The sequence below is a fragment of the Microtus ochrogaster genome, chromosome 7 (genome assembly GCF_000317375.1).
Source record: "Microtus ochrogaster isolate Prairie Vole_2 chromosome 7, MicOch1.0, whole genome shotgun sequence".
In the NCBI taxonomy this organism is placed as follows: domain Eukaryota; kingdom Metazoa; phylum Chordata; class Mammalia; order Rodentia; family Cricetidae; genus Microtus; species Microtus ochrogaster.
This window is the reverse complement of record NC_022014.1, coordinates 40,567,819-40,589,702: the sequence shown is the minus strand read 5'-3', so window position 1 is coordinate 40,589,702 and position 21,884 is coordinate 40,567,819. Positions and strand designations below refer to the sequence as shown.

General features: G+C 47.0%; 1 protein-coding gene and 1 pseudogene across 1 annotated transcript; one reads left to right on the top strand and one right to left on the bottom strand.

Annotated features, from left to right (window-relative positions):
• The first annotated feature begins 15,434 nt into the window (after positions 1-15,434).
• LOC101994370 (immunity-related GTPase family M protein-like) lies at positions 15,435-21,080 on the top strand. The gene is made up of 3 exons (XM_005350019.3): positions 15,435-15,636; positions 16,853-17,079; positions 19,550-21,080. The coding sequence occupies exons 2-3, from the start codon at positions 17,053-17,055 to the stop codon at positions 20,765-20,767; spliced, it is 1,245 nt and encodes a 414-aa protein (XP_005350076.1). The 5' UTR covers positions 15,435-15,636; positions 16,853-17,052; the 3' UTR covers positions 20,768-21,080.
• LOC106143830 lies at positions 16,390-17,046 on the bottom strand (annotated as a pseudogene).
• Positions 21,081-21,884: the final 804 nt, after the last annotated feature.

The following is a 21,884-nucleotide window of genomic DNA, read 5'->3' as shown; positions in this document are numbered from 1 at the left end:
TCAGAGAGTAAAACAGCCCCACTGGTCAGCCTTACAGACCAGGCAGTGGTAACACACACCTTTATTCCCAGTAGCCACACTAGTTTGCCATAGAAACCAGGCAGTAGTGGTGCACGCCTTTAAACCCAGCACTAGAGAGGAACACAAGATGGGAGGAGACAGGATTCAGGCTCAGTCTCATTCTGAGGATTCCTGGAGGCAGGATCGCCATTTCAGACCAAGGTAGAGATAAGAGACAGTGGTTGGCTGTTTTGCTTTTCTGATCTTCAGGTTGAACCCCAATATTTGTCTCTGGGGGGGCTGGAGAGATGGCTCAGTGGTTAAGAGCACTGCCTGCTCTTCCAAAGGTTCTGAGTTCAATTCCCGACAACCACATGGTGGCTCACAACCATCTGTAATGAGGTTTGGTGCCCTCTTCTGGCCTGCAGACACACACACACACAGAATATTGTATACATAATAAGTAAATAAATATTTAAAAAAATATTTGTCTCTGGGTTTTTATTAATTGTGCTACACAGAAGTTCCTTAAGTGTGTGCGAAGACACGCAGTCTCTCATCCAGTGGAAGGAATGTAAATTAGAAGCCACTTCTCAACTCTTGGGTTTGGAAAAATTTTGAAGTTGAATTTACAAGTGAGAAGATTGTAGATAAACAATTTCTGTGGTGAAGTGTTGGCATCAACACAAAAAAATCATGACCCATGGTGTGGGTAGTGATGCAACCGCTGAGGAAATTACACAGTTTCTCTTTGACACTCTTTAAACGTTGCAAAATTGGCAAACACGTATATTATGCTTTGCATTACTAGCTTTGGGACTTTGAGATGAATTGAGTCTAGGGTCTAGAGAGATGGCTCAGAGGTTTCAGAGTGTATATTATCCTTGTACAGGACGTGAGTTTGGTTCCCAGCACCCATGTTGGGCAGCTCACAACCCCCTATAACTTCAGCTCTAGAGGATCTGACACCTCTTTGGACCTCCAAGGGCACCTGCCCTCACAACCACACACCCATACTGACGCACAGACACACAATGAAACATGTAAACAAATCCTTAAGAAAAGTGGGCAAGCCTATAAACAATTGAAATGTTCCTTAAGAGGGGGTGGGGCACCCAGACGGTTGCCTGACAACCAGACAGAAGATAAGGAACAGCACCGTCTCTGCTCTGTGTTAGCCTTCCTGGATGCAAATCGCTAGATGTAGACCCCCAGTGCACAGTGAGTCATTGTTGATCTATATAAATTCAAGACAAGAATATATTTTCATACATATTCTAATAAATACAATTCAATTTTTTTTTTCGAGACAGGGTTTCTCTGTGGCTTTGGAGCCTGTCCTGGAACTAGCTCTGTAGACCAGGCTGGTCTCGAACTCACAGAGATCCGCCTGCCTCTGCCTCCCGAGTGCTGGGATTAAAGGTGTGCGCCACCACCGCCCAGCTCAATTATTTTTTTTTTTTTAAGTAGAGGTAGGATGCTGCATAGAAGAGCAGGATTTTACTGAATATAAGATATGGTCATCTAGTTGGGTACTGGTAGCACCGGTCTTTAATCCCAGGAGCATCTCTGAGTTCGAGGCCAGCCTGGTCTACAGAGTGAGTTTCAGGACAGGTAGGACTGCACAGAGAAACTCTGTCTCAAAAAACCAAGGTAAGCTCCCAGTAGATCAGCTCTACTGTCTCAGTGGGTGGGTGCACCCCTCGTGGTCCCGACTTCTTTGCTCAGGTTCTCCCTCCTTCTGCTCCTCATTGGGACCTTGAGAGCTCAGTCCAGTGCTCCAGTGTGGGTCTCTGTCTCTATCTCCATCCATCACCAGATGAAGGTTCTATGGTGATATGCAAGATATTCGTCAGTATTGCTATAGGATAGGCTCATTACAGGTTCCCTATCCTCAGCTGCCCAAGGAACTAACTGGGGACATCGCCTTGGGCTCCTGGGAGCCACTCTAGGTTCAAGTCTCTTGCCAACCCTAAGGTGGCTCCCTTATCTAAGAATTGTGCTTCCGTGCTCCCCTATCCAACCTTACTTTATCCCAATCATCCTTTTTCCCCAAGTTCCCCCATCCTCCCCTTCTCCCTTTTCTCTCCCCATTTCCCCTTACCCCCATCCCATCCCACCCCCAAGATCTACTGGGAGCTCACCAAGGCCAGCTGGACTGTGACTGAAAAAGCATGGGATAAAACCGGACTCTCTGAACATGGCAAACAATGAGGGCTGATGAGAAGCCAAGGACAATGGCAAGGGGTTTTGATCCTACTTAATGTGCTGGCTTTGTGGGCGCCTAGCCAGTTTGGATGTTCACCTTCCAAGATATGGACGGAGGGGGGAGGACCTAAGACTTACCACAGGGCAGGGCACCCTGACTGCTCTTTGGACTGGAGAGGGAGCGGGGAGAGGAGTGGGGGGAGGGGGAAAAGGGTAGGAGGAGGGGGAGGGAAATGGGAGGCTGGGAGGAGGCGGAAACTTGTTTTTTTCCTTTTCTCAATAAAAAAAAAATCAAAAAAAAACCCAAGGTAAAAGAAAAAGATATGGTCATCTAAATAGCTGCTTAGTTAAAACTTCAAGATGGCATTTCTAGGAGAAGAATAAGAAACAAAACTAATTGTGCTTGTTGGCATGAGCAAAGATTATATTTTAAGACTGAAAAATACATTAATATGAAAGTAAACATCTAGTTGAACATATCTCAGGGGCATTGTTGAAGTAGGTATGGTCTCGTTGCAGTAAGTGTGCCATTGTAGAAGCAGGCTTTGAGATCTCATATATGCTCAAGCCACACCCAATGTCTCGGACCACTTCCTTTTGCCTGTGAATCAAGATATAGGAACGCTCGGCTCCTTCTCTAGCACCATGTCTGCCTGCATGCTGCCTTGCTTCCCATCCGTGATGGTAATGGACTAGACCTCTGAACTATATATAAGTGAACCTCCACAATTAAATGTTTCCATTGCCATAGTCTAGGTGTCTCTTCATAGCAACAGAAACCCTAACTTAGACAGATATGGACCCAAAGAACTGAAAAAAGCTGAGGCTGTGTCAAGGGAAGCATAACATAGCTCCAGCCTATTTCTGTTGAGCCAACAAACACGGGGCTGCTTCAGGACCCACGCATGTGACAAAGCGAGGGAAACTGAGACATTAGCTAAAACTAAGAACGTCATAGGAAAACCGAGATCCAGTGGTTTCTTTGTGTAGGTAGCTTTGGAGCCTGTTCTGGAACCCACTCTGTAGATCAGGCTGGCCTTGAACTCAGAGAGATCTGCTTCCCAATTACTAGGATTAAAGGCATGTGCCACCATGGTCCAGCTGCTTGTTTCTGAGACAGAGTCTCACTATATAGTCCTGGCTGTCCTGGAACTCACTATGTAGTCCAGACTGGCCTTACACTCACAGGCCTGCCTCTGCCCCCTGAGTGCTGGGTTTAAAGGTGTGTGCCACTACCCTGGCAAAGGGAGATTTTTCTTTGTATGAAATTTCTATCAATAATTTAGATTATTCAGATACTTAAACAGCTCCAAGAATGAAAAAAGAAAGAAAGAAGGAGAACGTGACTGCTTCTAGGAAGGTTTATGGAGATAAAAGGAGAGTGTAGCCAGAGGCAGGGACATTGGGAAAGTCCAGAGTAAAGTCCTGAGCTGGGCCGGTATGGAGGTGGGGAAGGGGGATCCAGGAGAACAAGGGGCCAGGAGGTTAAAGGGTAGACAAAAGGGTTAGATAACCAAAATTGAAAGAGCATCTGGGGGGAAGGACAGCCCAGCCCCTGGGCTAGAGAAGTTTAGGGTAGGGGGTGGGGTATGCCAGCTATATCATGTAACAGGTAGGGACTGTGGGATGCTAGGAGAACCTAGCAGTCAGGTCTGATTTGGTATGTGTAGGGTCCAGAAACGCTGAAGAAGACCCCAGACTCAAATAGTCTCTAAAAGCAAAGAGCATTTATTCTGTAGAAACAGCCAGGATATGCGGGGTCAGGCACTTGGACAAGATGGCGACCCTGCACACGGGTCCTTTTAAGCCTTTAGAGACAGGGTTTCTCTGTAGCCTTTTGGAGCCTGTCCTGGAACTAGCTCTTATAGCCCCGGCTGGCCTCGAACTCACAGAGATCTGCCCGCCTTTGCCTCCTGAGTGCTGGGATTAAAGGTGTGCACCATCACCGCCCAGCTACATTGTTGGGTCCAGAGGGGTTGTACAAAGATGAGAACACCACCAAGTTTAATAAACCAGAAGCAAACTTTATTCCAGAAACCAGATCCTAGGAAAACCAGAAGCAAACTTAAAAATAAAAAATAAAAATAAAAAAAAACACCATGGGGCACAGAAGCTATCTGAGACCACAGCCAGAGATGGTGTCTGTTAGACTGTGGCAAAAGGCTGGTTTCTGAACCCACTTTTTATAGTAGGGGCACCAAGCATTATCTCTGAACAAAGGAAATTTTCCTGACCCATGGGTCAGTCAACATAGACCCTAAGTAGGGGAGTGAGTTTTAACGTCAATGGGTAACTAGGTAGCTGTCATGAAATACGTTTTAGAGCAGATTACAGTGAAAGTCTCTAATTGCAAGAAAACAGATGTCTTTAGCAATTAGTCAGAAAAGGGACTGCTAGTAATACTAGGAGGTTAATAAATCAGAATTAATTGGTTCTTAGGTTGAGAACTTAGAAGATAGCAGAAAGTTTTTCACACTATCTCAAGGTAAAACTCAGGTACAGACTGCCATACTTTACAACCTCCATTATCAGAGCTCATTAGTCAAATCCATGTTTTTACCTTGTCCACTGTTTCTCCTGGTACCTCCAGGCAATGTACACGGAAGCCCCACACCTCCCCTTTAATGGTGCCAGTTTCCCACAACAGAGACAGTGCCTAACCCAGACGTCAGTATCTCTGTCTCCTAAAGGTTAACTCAGTTCACATCTGTCATTTATCAAGGATGGCCAGGACACTACCCTCAATTTGTAGGGAGAAGCTCTGGCCTTGTAAATAAAGCAGCCAGTTATAAAATGAAATGACCTAAGCTGATGGAATCTTCCCAAGCATCTGAGAAAATAGCTCACTGTGAATGCCTGATCCTTGATCTGCTGAGAGAGCTGGTGATAGTCTGTTCTCACTCTCCTAGACTTTTAACTTTTTATTTCTTTATTTCTACATTCTTATTTCTGGAAACTACATTTTTTATTTTCTTATTCTGGGACTCTTCAACAGGACTGCTTGATGAACTGGATATGCAGGACCTATAGAGAACTGTACTTGCCTTACAGAAGGTGAGACATCTTTTGGGGTTCCTGCTTCATGAAAGAGTCTGCCAGACATTCTTCAGGACACAGAAAAAAGTGACTGACAAACTGTCAATATGGGTGGAACTGTCTTTGAAATTTCCTGCTTTATGGAAGTCTGCCGGATACTATGGGCCTGTAGGTTAAAGATAGATGCCCCAATGGTACAGAAGAACTTTGAGTGACTGTCCAGGCAGTGAGACGTCTCTGTCAATTCTAGAGTTTTGGAAGTTGCTTACAATGCACTTCCAGTTTACTTAGGTAATATTATATCCTTCTAGAGTCTTTGATGGAGTTAAAGAATTTATAGTTGTTTCCTTAGTTATGATAAAAGATAAAATAGATATAAATATTGTAACTGTAATTCTTGCTTGATACCTGTTTTGTTATATGTAATTTTACTATGTTAAAGTTAAAGCCTTCCTTTTTATTTAAACAGAAAAGGGAAGGTGATATGGCATTTTCCTCTGTATGCTGTGATTACCATTAATGAATAAGGAACCTGTCTTGGGCCTGCACAGGGAATAGAGGTAGGTGGGGAGAACTAAGCTGAATGTTGGGAAAAAGGAGGTGGAGTCAGGAAGAAGCCATGGAGCCCCGCCAGAGCCAGACAGAACTTTACCCAGTAAGCCATCACGTGGCGATACACAGATTAATAAAAATGGGTTAAATAATATGTAAACGTTAGTCAATAAGAAGCTAGAACTAATAGGCCAAGCAGTGATTAAATTAATACAATTTCTGTGTGTTTATTTTTGGGGCTAAGCGGCCGGGAACTAAGTAGCGGCCTTCCTCCAATACCAGTCATTCTGTCGGTGGGGGCATGTGGCTTGAGAATGTGAGCATGGGAGACTGCTCCCCCCCGCCCGTTGCTATAAGGTGGCTTGGGTAAGGGAGAGATGTCCCCTCCAATCCCCACTGCCTGTGGCAGGTGGGAGAGCTAGCCTTGAGTCATGACAGTGGGAGAGCTGTCCCTGCCCCTCAACAGCTGCAGCATTGAGTAGAATGGCCTCTACACCTCACCTGGGCAGCACAGCAGACCTGCCCCTGGTGGCGCAGATGTAGGTGAGTCAGCCTGGAAGGCGTGAAAGGAGAACCTGCCTAGCCACGTGCTCATGCTGCTTAGGGTGAACTAGCTAGGGCAGTGCTGGAGAGCTCACCCCGGAGGTGAGGATGGGGGAGAACTGGTGGGCCGACCAACCAACCCTGCCTAGAACCACCCAGGCCTAGAACCAAGGCTATGAGTTGGCCCACCCCAACATCTACCTCATCTACGAAGGGGCTGGTTCTGCAGATCCAAAGCTACAGAATCTCCGTGATACAGGGCAACAACAGGTTATCCAAGAGGAGTCCCAGTGAGGGCCCAGTATGAATAGTGTAGCAGAAACCAGAGGCCCTGAACCAAACCAACGACTCATTGCCAGGAACACTTGCAAGTAGAGATGTATGGACAAAAGGGTTTACTGCCTGACTCACTGTGGCACACACACTACAGCTTCCATGTTGAGATTGTTCTTTTTCTTTTTTTTCCCCTCTATTTTCTTTTCTCTTAAATCTTATTTTATTTTGTGGGAGAGGTTACAAGGGCAGAAGGCAGATACTAAGGGACAGGGAGATGACTGGGTCTGAGTTGCATGATGTGTAAGCCACAAAGAATAAATAAAAAGTTAAACAAACAAACACCAATCAGAACTTGTGGCTCCACCCAGAGCCACAATTTTTTCTGCAACAGTGGAAAATACAGAGCCTCTTGAAGTGGCCACTGCAGCACAAGGCCCCACAACAAACAGCCCATGGATATGTCCTTCCCAGAGGGCACACACTCTTGGGACAGCACTGAAAGCAGGCAGAGGGCAGTAAATGAGGTCCCTAGAGTGAGGCTGGAAGAAGGACCCGGAATGGCCTCTGGCTTGTGTCCCTCTGTCTGGAGGGAGCTGGCTGGTTGCTGAGACACACCCGCAAGGGCCTGTAAACATCAAAAATGAAACCAACCAGGCCAGCTTAAGTTTCTTGCTGGGCAGCACAAGCATTTCCAGGAAAAGAAAACTGTTTCTGGGATTTCACGACCCTGAGACTCAGAGATAACCTGAGCTTGGAAGTCTTGAGCACCTAGGCCTGCAGTAAAAGGTGTACCAAGAATTTATAACCTTGTGAACACTTGCAGAAAGCCTATAGGATGATAAGGCTCACCCACAGTGACAGCAGGACACCAGAGCGACAAAGGTTGAAGGTCAATTGCTGGTTACTTTCCACAGGGCTACAAAGCTCCTCTTGACCTATGGAACATAAGATATTGAGAGTAATTATAAGAAGCTTCTGGATGAATAGCACATGCATCGCAGTGCAGGGAATGTGTCCCAAGGGGATGCACCTGCTGGTACCTAGGTAACTGCCTATCACCCCTGTGCTCATTCTTCAGTGTGTGTGGATGGTCCGGGCTTTACTGTGGATCAGGGGGAAATGAAGAAAGAAGAGATAACTGTCACAACTGCACACACACAGTGCAGTTATATATACACACAGTGGTAGCCTGAGGTCAGTTGGCGCAGCCGTATTTGATGGGAGTGACAGGTCATTCAGCCAGCACAGCTGTTTGCATGCTTGGGAGAGCTTTTACTATTTGTTCAATTTGGGGATACTGGGTTGATGGAAAATTTCTTAGGAATCATTTATGCCTTATCTCAGGAGTACTGCTTCTAAGCTTCCCCAGGAACGTCCTGAGCATACCTACCCCTCCTGCTTTCAGGGGGATATCCTCATCTGGCTCTACTTGGAGGTCTTCCTTATGCCTTGGAGGTTGTGAGACTCTAGAGGTCTCTTTTTGAGGCTCTGAGACATTCTTGAAACATCTGTCCCTGTACTTACTCAGGAACAAGATAATCAAAACAAATAAACTTAAAAAGGCCAACAAGATTCGGTGGGCTAGAGGAATTGGCCACAGACCAGATTACAAGCCTCTTCCTACCATACACTCAGGCTATTACACGGTCTATACAGCAACACAGATTAGTCAAGTTACCTCTGCCCTACACAGGGACTTATATTGAAGGGCAAAGAATGGTGTGGAAGGATGATAAGAGAATGAGATGTCAGCTCCTGCATTGCTGGTGGGAGTGCAAGATTGTACAGCCCCTTTGGATGTCAGTGTGGCGATTTCTCAGAAAATTAGGAAACAACTTTCCTCAGGACCCAGTGATACCACTTTTGGGTATATAGCCAAAGGATGCTCAATTGTGCCACAAGGACATGTGCTCAACTATGTTCATAGCAGCATTGTTTGTCATAGACAGAACCTGGAAACAACCTAAATGCCCCTTGACCAAAGAATGGATAAGAAAAATGTGGTACATTTACACAATGGAGTACTACACAGCAGAAAAAAATAAAGACATCTTGAATTTTGCAGGAAAATGGATGGAGCTAGAAAACATCATTTTGAGTGAGGTAACCCAGACCTAGAAAGACAATTATCACATGTTAAAAACCACTCATAAGTGGTTTTTAAAACATAAAAGAAAACTAGCCTACAAATCACAATCCCAGAGAACCTAGACAACAATGAGGACCCAAAGAGAGACATACATGGAATTAATCTACATGGGAAGTAGAAAAAGACAAGATCTCCTGAGTAAATTGGGAGCATTGGGACCGTAGGAGAGTGTTGAATGGAAGGGGAGAGGAAGGGAGGGGAGCAGAGAAAAATCTAGAGCTCAATAAAAATCAATAAAATTAAAAAAAAAAAAGAATGAGGTGTCAGGACCTCCCTTTCTAGAAAAGTTGTCTTCGTACAGAGTCACTGTGGTATCATATGACCAAGGAACAACAGAATGCCAGGATTCAGCATATAAACAAATTCTACAAAGATACAAAACGTAAAACATTGTATTATGCCAGAATTTGAAAAATAACTGCAGCAGCTTCAGCCTGAGGATTTTTTTGGGTACTCTGACTACTAAGAGTTAATAATACATTGTTGGGGATATGGCAATCTGCCTGAACTGGCTTGAGATTTTCTTTCTGTCTAGTGTCCTTGAAGACCCCAAGAGCTGCCAGCCTGAGAATAGACCGGGCTATGTGTTTGATGAGTAGAAATGATTGTAAGAGATAACTTCGTTTTCCCACGGCTTATCAGTGATGACTAGAAGATATGCAAGCAAAAGTTAAACACACATCCGCAAACAAAATATGGTCTATGTTTTGGAACAACATGAACCTGTACCTGCTTACTGAATTCTGTGTGAGTAAAGAAGCATTCTGACTGCTAGTCAGTCACGTTGCGAGATTCTCCAACAACTAAGGGCCTGGCTCAATCCTCCCTCCCAACTCCTTACCTCCTCTCTGGGACTTGGCCATTGCCAGGCTGGCCTCTGGCAGTGGTACACAGTAAGCCTCTTGTGAGAGAGAGAAAGTTGTTGCCTCTTATCTGGAAAACATGGTTCTATTTGTGTAGCAAGGACAAAGAGCTTGAGGCAGCATGAGTTTTCAACACACACTGGCAGCATAGGCGTGCACAGGCAAACATGTATGCATCAGACAGCAGAGCATACCTGAAAGATCTTGTTTGTGGTTGGTTTGTTATTTTTTGTTTGATTTTCATGTTTAGAAGTTTACATTATTGACTTTTAATGGGGACATTGTTTTATCTTGAATATTTTTATTAGCAAATTAATTTGCCTACTTTTCCATTGAAATTATTTTGTTTTTTAAAGGTTTTATTTTATTTTTAATTATGTGTATATGTGTGTGTTTGGGGGTGAGGATTCTACCTGTGAATACATATGCCTGTGGAGGCCAGAACCATTAGATCTCTTGGAGATGGAGTTATATATGCTTGTAAGCTACATGATGTGGGTGCTGGGAATTGAACTTCTGTTGGTGGAGACTACTTGCTTGTTCCTGGCTGCTCAGACTCAAAATAACCACACAGAAACTATATCAATTAAATCACTGCTTAGCCTATTAGCTCTAGCTTCTTATTTATTTATTTATTTATTTTTGGTTTTTCGAGACAGGGTTTCTCTGTGGCTTTGGAGCCTGTCCTGGAACTAGCTCTGTAGACCAGGCTAGTCTCGAACTCACAGAGATCCACCTGCCTCTACCTCCCAAGTGCTGGGATTAGAGGCATGCGCCACCATCGCCCGGCTTAGCTCTAGCTTCTTATTAGCTAGCTCTTACACCCTTAATCAACCCATCTCCATAATCTGTTTATCGCCACATGGCTGTGACTTACCAGGTAAGGTTCCATCTGGCTTCTCCCTGACTCTGCCTTCTTCCTCCCAGCATTCAGTTCAGTCTTCCCTACCTACTTTATTCTGCCTTATCACAGGCTGAAGCAACTTCTTTATTCATTAACCATTAAAAGCAACACATGTACAGAAGGACTTCCCACACCAAACTTCAGTCCTCCTCAGGAGGAATATTAACAGCCAAGTCATCTGTCTTTCCATGATCAAATTATTTTAGAAGGTTTAAAAATAAAGTGTGTCTAATTGATTTTGTGTGTGTGTGTGTAAAACAAAAATCGAATGGAATGGATAGCAGCATGAGTAACTGACACACAAATGAGAAATTTTATTTTGGAAGCTGGCGCTGTTTATCTGCAAAAGGAACATGGTCTGTTGCTTTCTAAGAACTTTTTGTGTGGAAATTTAAATTTTGCTTGTCTAACATAAAAGTCCACACCCCCAGCTGTGAACCTTCAAGACATGCAAGAAAGGTAGAGAGAACTTAAAGATGCAGCTGTGGCCAGGAGAAGCCAAGAGACTGGACACATAGAATATTATGATGGCCGGGGAGAAGGCTTCGTGGTTAACAGTGCTTACTGCTCTTATGGAGGACTTGGGTTTGGGTCCCACCGCCCACATGCTGGCTCACAAGGGCTTGTAATTCCCGTTCCAGGAGATCTGACGCCTCTGGATTCTTCGGGCACCTGCATGCAGGTCATGCACATAAACTCTCTCACACACACATGTGCACATGCACGCAAACACAAACACACAAACTGACACAGGCATACACCACACATACGCACACACAACACACAAATTCACATAGCCCCCCCCACAAAACACACAAACTCACACACAGACAGATACACAAAGCTGTAACTTCCTGGTAGTTACCTATGTATGTATACATGTCCCCCAGCACTTGACGTTTGCCCCTCAGAAACGTTGGGGCCCCTCACTGGTCAATAAGACTGCCCCAGCCTGGTGAGGTCGACTTTCTGGTTCTTGGCCTCGCTCTCATCTTTCTTATAATATGGCTATCAGGACAAACCTCTGAAAGCACAAATTCCCTTTCAGTGAGCATGCCAACACTCATGAAGAACACGTGGGTCAGCAGAGGATTCCTGAGTCTGAAGGGAAGGGATGGCTCAGAAGGAAGTTGAGTCTATGTCCTCTAGCCCAATCCATGTCACTCCGAGCTTCTTTAAAGCCAGGTGATGACCACCACTCAGATAAATGGAGATCTATTTTTTAACAACAACAACAACAACAACAACAACAACAACAACAGTGTTTCTTTTTGGCTGAATTACACCTCAAATTATTGACAACAAGACTGACTCCTCCAAGGGGCTGTCAGGTAGAGACACTCCCACCGGTGTCACGGCAGACTTCTAGGGCTGTTATCTATTCTGAGGATAGAGGCAGGAAGCTTATCTTTGGGCCCCACCACGAACTTCTCTGTTATATTGAACTGGAGATCAGCTGACTGTATGATAACTTGAGCTTGGATTCAGGTGCTTTGTGAGGTGAGGAGGGCAGAGAGGACAACAGCCACCTTTGCCCCAGGACATCAGGAGACCAGGTAGTCTGTTCCCTCAGAGCCACAGAGAATCTCCATATCACAGTGAGACAAGTGTGGTATGAGTTGGGGCCACATGTGGGAACCATGTCAACAAAATCTGTTTGATCTGGAGCTAAGGGCCCCCTCACCCACTGTCTCTGAGAAGGACACCTTTATTTAGTTTCAAAGTAAATGACAGGTTTACATTTCGACAACTTGGGCCACCAGAAGGGGAAGGCTCTGTGTCTGCCTGCATAAAGGCACATGTGTGCGTGTGTATATGTGTTACATGTCTTCACGTGTGACACACGCTAGTTATAGGCAAACATCCGCACGGAACAACTGGGAGTGAGTGTCAGCGATGCTCACGCACAGTACGGTAGAGCATACAGCAAGGCTGACAAGCCAGACTTCTCAGTGTGTAAGACAAGCGTTCACACCTGAGCCTTTTCACATCTTGCTGAGGGAAAGGGAGCAAGGAGGAAGTGAGGGGTTTTGAGGTGACTAGCTCCCATATGCCTTCCATGGGCAGATTATCCACAAACACAGCCTCGGGGTGGGCCACCATGTGAGGAGGAGGCCACCTTGGTCCTAGGATGCAGCCCGAGCTCCAGACTGCCCCAGTTGGAAGGAGATTCTGGCCAAAGGCTCCCAGAGCAGGCTTCCTGTGCTCTGCATATCCTGTGGCTGCACACTGCATCTGACTGCTAAGTCACTTTGCCTTGAGCTTTTATCTGGTGCCCAGTCTATAAATAAACCCTACCTTGGCAGCCAGGGTCCCTCCCAGTGAGCCTTGGTTGTACTCATTCTTGGGATAAATACTTGACTGACCAGAGCTCTTGAGTTGGAATGCTAGGACCATTAAAATGGAAGAATCTAAAACATTCTTTCCAAACCTCTTGGGCACCCACTCTACTTGGCTCATGCAGGCAGGACATTGAGAACAGGATGTGGAAAGTGTTGGTGCCAGGACGAGTATGTAACTTTACCGCAGCCATGCTTCCTCAGGCTTCCTTGGAGAACTGGCTTCCCTTGCAGAAGAGGGAGAGCCTCCAGCTCTTCCTAACAACATCACTTATATCCTAGCAGTGAGAGTGGGGGATGTTTCTGACTCTGCTGCCTGATTTTGGGACCTATTCCTCCTGCCAGAGTGCCTCATCCAACCTTGGAGAAGGAGTGGGTGCCGTGCCTCGTCTTCCTGCAGCTTGAGATACCATGGCTGGCTGATAGCCATGGGATGCCCGCCTGTACCTGAAGAGAAACAGTGGAGGAGTGGATGGGGCAGGGAGGTGGGGAGGAGAAGGCACTGGTAGGAAGGAAGGTGGGGAACTGGGAAGAGGGGAGGGAAAGCTTTGGTTAGGATGCAAAAACAAGAGAAAAATCACATATATATATTTATAGGACTGGGATGGGAAAGCAGGACACAACTCTCTACTTTTTTTCCTTCTCCTGCCTTCCTTCTTTTTCTTTTCTTTTTTTTCTCCACAGGGTTCTTCTGTATCGCCCTAGCTGCCCTGGAACTCACTCTGTAGACCAGGCTTGTTGTTCTTTTTTTAAAAATGCTGCAAGATCCCCGGTGGCAGTAGGCAGCAGAAATGCTGTAGGTCCCAAATGGTGGCAGCGGGCCATGTGGTGGCAGGCAGTGAGCCCTGGGAGCAGCCAGTCCCAGGCAGAAATGGCTGCCGGTCCCTGAGCGGCGGCCTGAGCGGTGGCGGGCCATGTGGCGGCAGACAGTAGGCTCTGGGAGCAGCCAGTCCCAGGCAGAAATGGCTGCTGGTCCCAGAGCAGCGGCCCGAGTGGTGGTGGTGGCGGGCCATGTGGCGGCAGACAGTGGGCCCCAGGCAGAGACGGCTGCTGGTCCCCGAGCAATGGCTGGTTCCAGGCATGGAGACACATGGCGGGTGGGCAGAAGACAGAAACATGGATAGACATGACATGCAGGGTGAGGTTGAATGTTTATTCAGGGGGTTATGGATGAGGAGGAGTGAAGGGGGGACAGAGAAAGAGAGAGAGAGGGAGAGGGAGAGGGAGAGAAGAGGAGAAAGAGACAGAGATAGAGACAGAGAGACAGAGAAGGGGGGAAGCAGAAAAGTGGAGAGAGAGGCAGAAGCGAAGCTACCTCTCCGAGAGGAAGATGGAAAAGAGAGCGAGCTCAGGCCGGAAGCTGAAGATCAGCCTGCCTCAGCGGATGGGTAGGGGAATGGGCGTGGCTTGTCCCTTAAAGGGACAGGAAAGCACAACATTCCCAGGTCTTCCTTATAATAAAAAGCATGCACGTCAAGGAAGCAGAAAAGGAAGGGCCCAAGATGGCAGCGGGCAGGTCAGAGGTAATGGGAGTGGGCGTGGCTTGTCCCTTAAAGCGACAGGAAAGCACAACAAGGCTAGCCTCGAACTCACAGAGATCTGCCCGCCTCTGCCTCCTGAGTGCAGGGGCTGGAGCTACTGCTCTCGCTGAGCGTCCACATCTCACAACCGCCTGTAACTCCAGTTCCAGGATTTCCCGCTGATCTCTGAGGCTCATGTATGCATGTGACGTACATACATACACTTAGGCACACATACGGAAGCCAAAGATGGGGATGGAGGAGACAGGGAAAGCCCAGACACAGTGAGTGGGCGAAACTGAGAGTTTGGGCCAGTGAAAGGCAGCAGAGCAGCCCAGGGTGCATGGACTGTGCTGACAATTGCATAGGCCAAGCCCAGCCACTATGTCTTGTCCTGCTTAACAGCAATGCAGGAAAACCAGCCCACTCCCCTCCGCCTGGGCACATCAGTGGTCCAGGGCATGCCCCTGAGCAAAGATGTTGCCCAGGAAGTGGGCATATACATACAGAAGAAAGTGATTTTTGTTGTTGTTGTTGAAATCATCCTGAACTGGGAAAAACTCATGGGCAGAAGGAGACCGGTTAAAGGTGACATGATCTGTTGGGGCCACATGCCTTGATCCTGTCTAGATGACAGGATCGGAGCAGGTCAGAGAAGTTTCCTCCTAGGTGGACCTGGGCTGAGTGGGGTTGGAGGTAACAAGCAAACAAGCGAGCAGGGACAGCAGCCTCCAGCAGCATTTGAAGGGCCCACAGTCCTAAAGGACCAGGCTCACCGTGACTGGACATAATGCTGTCATCTGAGCAAGAGGGGGCTCCAGAGAAGGAGGCTCATGGGTCACACCAAGAGGCTCTGACTGCAGTTTGGATGTCACTGTTCCTGGGCAGACTTCCCAGCCTCAAGCCTGGCCATCTGACAGAACCCCGCCCCTCCCTGAAGAAGAATGTAGAGGCTGTGTTGCTGAATCCAGTAAACCGACCCGTTTCTGGGAACTGAAACTGAAAGCAGCTCCGGCAGGGGCCCCTCCTCCGGGGTGGGGGGGTGGGGATGGGGGAGGCAGGGCTCATGCCTACAAGTGAGGAGTTGGAGCGAGGTCCAGAGTGGAGCAGGGTCTGAGAGGAAACCCAGGAGCTCAGGCTGCCCTTCAGCTGCTCCAGCTCCTGTACACGCTCTTCCCGGAAGGTCCCCTCACCTCTGTTCTCTCCCTCCTGAACTGGATTCCAGTTTTCTAAGGCTTCTGAGCAGGTAGGTGAGAGACTGCTAAGCGCAATTTGGGCTATAAACTGCTTAGGGCAGGCTGTTTGGGGTCTGGTTATCCTCTTAGGGATCCTGAACAGCAGGCACCAGCCCTGACTGTCTTCAGGACCACATAGATCCTGGTGTTTTGGCTGAGTTGAGTCCTTCCAACCCACTAGCCCTTCCTTACTGGTCTGTCCCTGGCTTTGGGTCTTCTGAAGGGACCTAGTTCAGAGAAAGCAGGTGGGGGTTTCCTCACATTCAGTCAGCCACTCTTGGCCTTTGGGGCCAGAGTCCAGGATGAGAACTCCCCACTGGCAATATTGGAATGTCCTGGAACTATGTGAAGTGCATGCGTACTTCATGTGGAACTCCCAGGGACTAGGAGTCCTGGCTTGGAAAGCTAGCTTCTTTAGTGACCTCCTGTCTAACTCAGTTGAGCGTTTTTATCTGTGTTGGAGAAACTGGCTCTTCGCAGGGTGCTGCGTTCATCTTTAACGTTTCAGAGGAGAAAACTGCAAAATACAGTTTGACAGAACCCAGTGATACAGACTAACGTGCAGCCACATAAACTGTGTATGTGACCTTCTCATGCAGGTGTGAGAGTGTGTTGCTTGTGTGTATGCATGTGTGTGAGTGTGTGTGTACATGTGAGTGTGCTTGCTAGTGTCTTTCTTTTCTTCCTTCCTTCCTTTCTCTTTCTTTCTTGCCTTAAATCTTTCTTACAGGTCACGGAGGCTTTTCGTTTATGTATTTACATCTCTAGAAAAAGAATCCCAGGCATTTCCCTCCTGTGTGCTTTTGTCTTGCTTCTTCATGGTTAATGAAGACTAAGGTTGTCACCAAACAGAGAGTTCTGCCGTATTTCTAGGTCTTTGAGTCGTACCTCAAATCTAGGGTTGATCACCCCACACTTGTTCAACCTCCCTGTGAGGCTCCCAACAATTTTCCCAGCTCTGTGATCATCAATGATTTAAAATTTACCAATGGGACTGTGGTTCATCATTATAGTTAGTAACTGAACAATGGCTTAGAGCACGGCCTGATGGTGACCTGGTGTTTGCCTCTCTTCTCAGCCCTGTTGATGCTCTTGAGAGCCTCTGCCAGGACACTCGTGTGCACCGTGGTGTCGGTGTGGAAAGACGGCAGAAGGCTCTCCTTCTTTATTTCTGACAATATATTTCTCCATCTGTACTCAGGTGTTGTAATATTATTTTTCTAATAGGTTCTGAAGAAGATTAATGATCTTAAGGCTTGTAAGAAACCCACAAAGTTCAGGCCCATGCACATAGACCTTCATACTGCATAAAACCGAAGGGAGAAGGAAGCACCAGAGGAACACCAGCCCAGAGATCTGAGTGGAGACTAAGAAGCCTTCACCCAGACAGCAGAGAGCTGTAGAGACAGCATCCCACACATTCGGTCATGATGTGGCTAAACGAGATCTGGAAGGTGGGTAGCATGGCTTGCCCCATGCCGGGTCAGAAAACCGAGACTTCTGAAACTGTCTGGGTTTCAAGGAGCAGGGTGAGTCTTCAAGCACAGGTGGGGGTTCTTAGTCAACCCCGTTCACACAGAGGGCAGGTCCAGACCCAAGGACTGTGTAAGGAGCAGCAGCAGGAAGTGTTTTGGGAGCAGAACTGGACCCATCCCATGAGGGGAACAAAGGGAGGAAGCATCCCAGGAAAGGATTGAGAGGAGGGGTCATCCAAGGAAAGAATGGCGGGAGTGGGGGTGGGGTGGGGGGTGGGAGGCCACACCAGGAGAGAACTGTATGGGGCCACCACAAGGAACTAACCAACAGAAGCTGGACCCTGGAAGGGGTCCTACAATTGATGTGGAACAATAGGCCTTATGGGGCAGACACCAGGCACTTCAGTGTAGGGACAGGCCAAGTGCTCAGTTGCTTCATGGGAACCCAAGGGGTGGGTCTGGCTGGGAGTAATTCATGGTGCTGATATACACTGTGTGGATTAAAGAGATGGTCTTGAGTTTTCAAGTTTTTGTTTGTTTGTTTGCTTGCTTGCTTGCTTATTTAATTTTGAGAGAGGGTTTCCTCTGTGTGTATTGGAACTCACTCTGCAGGCCAGGCTGGCCTGGAACCTGGAGAGCTACCTGCTTCTCCTAGAATGAAGGGCATTTACCACTACATCTGACTGAGTTCCGAAGTTTTTAAATGGTGGAGATACACACAGAAAGGGTTAGATTTTCCCTCCCTCCCTTCCTTCCTTCCTTCCTTCCTTCCTTCCTTCCTTCCTTCCTTCCTTCCTTCCTTCCTTCCTTCTTTCTTTCCTTCTTTCCTTCCCCTCCTTCCCCCCCTCTCTTCTTTTTGAGACAGGGTCTCATGTAGTCCAGGCTAGTTTCAAATTTAATGTGTAGGTGAGGATGCCCTTACTTTCTCATTCTTCTGCCTCCAACTTCTAAGTGCTGGGAATAGAAGTGTATGACACCACGCCCAGTGACAGTTTACTATGACACTAGGGATTCACCTATTGAAAACTTTCAAGGGCCTGCCATAAAAGTTTTCACTCAGGGTTAAAAAAGAGATGCCACAATAGGGGTAGGAACTAAAGTCTGAAGACTTTAGGACAAGAATCTTCTCAAATATGTTCTTTCTATTCTTGTGTTCTTTATTCTTCTCTCTTTGTTCTTCTGCCTCTACCCTAATTCTTCTGTCCTAATTGTTAATAATTTCTTTGCTTTAATTCTCTATCTCAATTCTAATTCCAATTCTCTGTTACAAATCTCTATTCCAATTTATTCCTGTTCTAATTACTTTACAGTCAATAGAGTGCATAGGGCCGTGAGTTCAGCCCCCAGAACCCACATGAACAAAGCTGGGCATAGACATATGTCTTAATCCCAGCACTTGGGAAGCAGAGGCAGGTGGATGTCTGTGAGTTCAAGGTCAGCCTGGTCTGCAGAGTGAGTTCCAGGATATTCAGGGCTACATTGTGAGACCCTGTTCAGAGAAGAACCAAAAGCAACACAAGACAACCCCAAAACCTAGGTATGACAAAATAGGTTTGCAACCCCACTGCCAGGGAGTAGAGACAGACAGATCTCTGGGACTCATGGCCCCCGCAATCTAACCTCATCAATGAACCACAGGTTCCAGTGAGAGGCCAGCTGAACAGACAAGGGCTGGAGAGAAGACTTGTGGTCAAGAGCACCGGCTGCTCTTCCAGAAGGGCAGGGTACGATCCTCAGCACCCATGTGGCAGTTCACAAACATCTGTAGCTCCACTTCCAGGAAAGCCAGCAGCTTTCTGGACTCCCAAGAGTCAGGCACATGTCGTGCACATACACACACAGGCAAAACACCCATACACATAAAACCAAATAATTAAAAACAAGGTGACTAGTCTCCTCAGGAATAACACCCTTGACCTACATGCACACACATGCACATATGTGCACATGCAACACATACAAACACAAAATCCATCTTTCTTTTGAAGACAGGGTCTCACTATGTAGTCCTGGTTGACCTGGAACACACTGTGTAGGTCAGACTGGCCTGAAACTCATAGAAATTCACCTGCTTCTGCCTCCTGAGAACTGGGATTAAAGGCGTACGCCACCACCGCCCCCAATGAATATTTGACTCATGAGGAGAAGCAGAGTGGATGACTGGCTTGTGAAAAGCTGGCTTCCGCAGTGGTCAGACCTGCCCACCCATTTTCCCACTGAAGGACCCAGCTGACATTCTGCAGCTTGGGCTCAAAGGTCAGCAGGGCAGCTATAAGGTAGGCATGGGGAAGGGCCATGCAGCTGCAGGGAAAGCCCATCCCAGAGGAGGTACCACACTCTGATCAAGGGAGTTGCTATGCTGTCTCCGCTGGCAGATATGACTCCCATAACTGGGGTATGTGACTTCTGTGGATTCCTGTGTCATCCAGTGTCTTCTTGTCTTCTGCAGGCTGTCACACTTTTCATAAACATGGCAAAATCCCTCATCAGTCCATCGTCTAAATCCATCACCGTTAATGAGTCATTCTGTACCAACCAGATCCTCAGATCTCAAGACGTCAATAAGAAAATTGGTGAGGCTGTGAAGGAGGGGAACTTGCTGAAATTGATCTGTGTGGTTAATAATATAATAAAGAGTATGTCTAGACACCCAATACGAATTGCTGTAACTGGGGACTCCGGCAATGGCATGTCATCCTTCATCAATGCTCTTAGGGAGATTGGACATGAGGAGGAGGATTCAGCTCCCACTGGGGTGGTGAGGACCACCCAGAAACCAGCCCTATACTCCTCCTCCAAGTTTCCCAATGTGGACCTGTGGGACCTGCCTGGCACAGGGGTCACATCCCTGAGCATGGAGAACTACCTGGAGGAGATGGACTTCAGCAAATATGACCTGATCATCATCATCGCTTCTGAGCAGTTCAGTTCGAATCATGTGAAGCTGGCCAAAGCCATGCAGAGCATGAGAAGGAGGTTCTATGTCGTCTGGACAAAGCTGGACAGGGACCTCGACACAAGTGCCCTCCCAGAACCCCAGCTACGGGTGAACATCCAAAAGAACATCCAGGAAAACCTCCAGAAGGAGGGGGTGGAGGAGCCCCCCATATTCCTAGTATCCAACTTTAGTCCTTATTTTCATGATTTCCCAAACCTTAGAGACAAACTGAGAATAGACCTCTCCAACATCAGGTATACAGATTCCTTAGAGACTCTTTCTGGAATCTGTGACAGGAGCATCAACGAGAAGGCGTTGTCTCTGAAGAATAGCATGCTCACAAGACCCCAGGAGACAGCTGAGAGCCGCATGTGTGATATTGCTGACCTCCAGGAGAATTTTGAAAACTACCAGAAGCTCTTTGGTGTGGATGATGGGTCCCTTCAGCAGGTGGCTCAGAGGACAGGGACACTGCAGATAGGCTGCATGGCCATGAAGTTCCAGGAGTTGCACACGAAGGACTGGAGGCTGAGACTCATGATGAGTTTTCCCGTGTGCACGTTCCTCAGGTGTCTTGAAATCTCGTGGTGGTATGGCTTGTGGAACTTTTTCACCCGTGGCTTAAGACTCTGGAGACAGCTCCTCATCATTGAAGTACTTGCGCACAATGCCAAGACTGTCTCGAGGAGTGTCCTACAGGATAATACCCACCTTACTGAAGTCCTTTGAGGAGGGTCTAACTAAACCTCATATGAAATTCAGGCAGCCTCAGGGTCTTCTTTTTGATTATGGCCCTAGCTATTTTCTAGAAATGAACAATAGCAACATGTTGTAATAAGTCTTAATAGCATTAGAGGAGGTAAGAAAATTGCTCATCTTCCCACAGGCAACTCTAATACCCCGTTACTTGGAAGAACAAGTATCCACCAAGATCATCAGCCACACTTTCCTAGCTCAGCACTTAGCACTGATGCTTCCAGTTTCATTTTCCTGCATGTGTCCATCAAATGGTGTTCCTCCTAAACCATTAAAGTTGTCTTCATCAAAACTGCTTCATTCTTATCTATATCTTTCCCTAGATAACCCAGTGGTGACTCAACTGGTCCAAGTAGCTCTTATAGACTTGGAGGGTGGAGAGGGAGGTGGAAACAGTCCCTGAAAATCTACTGTGTGTTGGGGCTGTGTGTGCACGTGGGAACGCATGAGTGGTCGCATGGATACCACAACACGTGGAGTCCATGTTCACTTTCTACCTTATAGGTTCTGGAGACTGAAGTCAAGTGATCAGGCTTGGTGGCAAGCACCTTAATCTGCTGAGCCCTATTGATAGCCTGCTGAAGATGTCTTTGTGTCTGGACAAACGCGTGATCAGTGTTCAAGGAGTCAGCCCTGTGTCAGAACAAGGAAGAGTGGCTTCCAAAAGGCCTAGACAACAAAATCTGTGTATATTTCCTGTGTTATAACAAAATCTATGAACTTAGGCAGTATATAAGGAAATCTGGTCATTAACTCACAGTTATGGAGCATGAGGAATCCCTGTGTGAAGCATCAAGTTGGCCTCTGGTGGGGTCATCACAAGGGCAGGAGCTCATGTAGAAGAGAATAGAGCACAAAAGATCCAGGTGCCAGGCTCCTTTTGTCCTTCAAAGGCCCATTCTTTTTTTTTTTTTTTTTTTTATTTATTTATTAAAGATTTCTGTCTCTTCCCCTCAACCGCCTCCCATTTCCCTCCCCCTCCTCCAAATCAAATCCCCGTCCCTCATCAGCCCAAAGAGCAATCAGGGTTCCCTGCCCTGTGGGAAGTCCAAGGAACCCCCACCTCCATCCAAGTCTAGTAAGGTGAGCA

Bases quoted from the DNA above. Each gene is read 5' to 3' on its own strand.
- LOC101994370 (XM_005350019.3), top strand. From the start codon at position 17,053: ATGATGTGGCTAAACGAGATCTGGAAG. The intron at 17,080-19,549 runs GTGGGTAGCATG...TGTCTTCTGCAG, and splicing joins GGCTAAACGAGATCTGGAAG to GCTGTCACACTTTTCATAAA.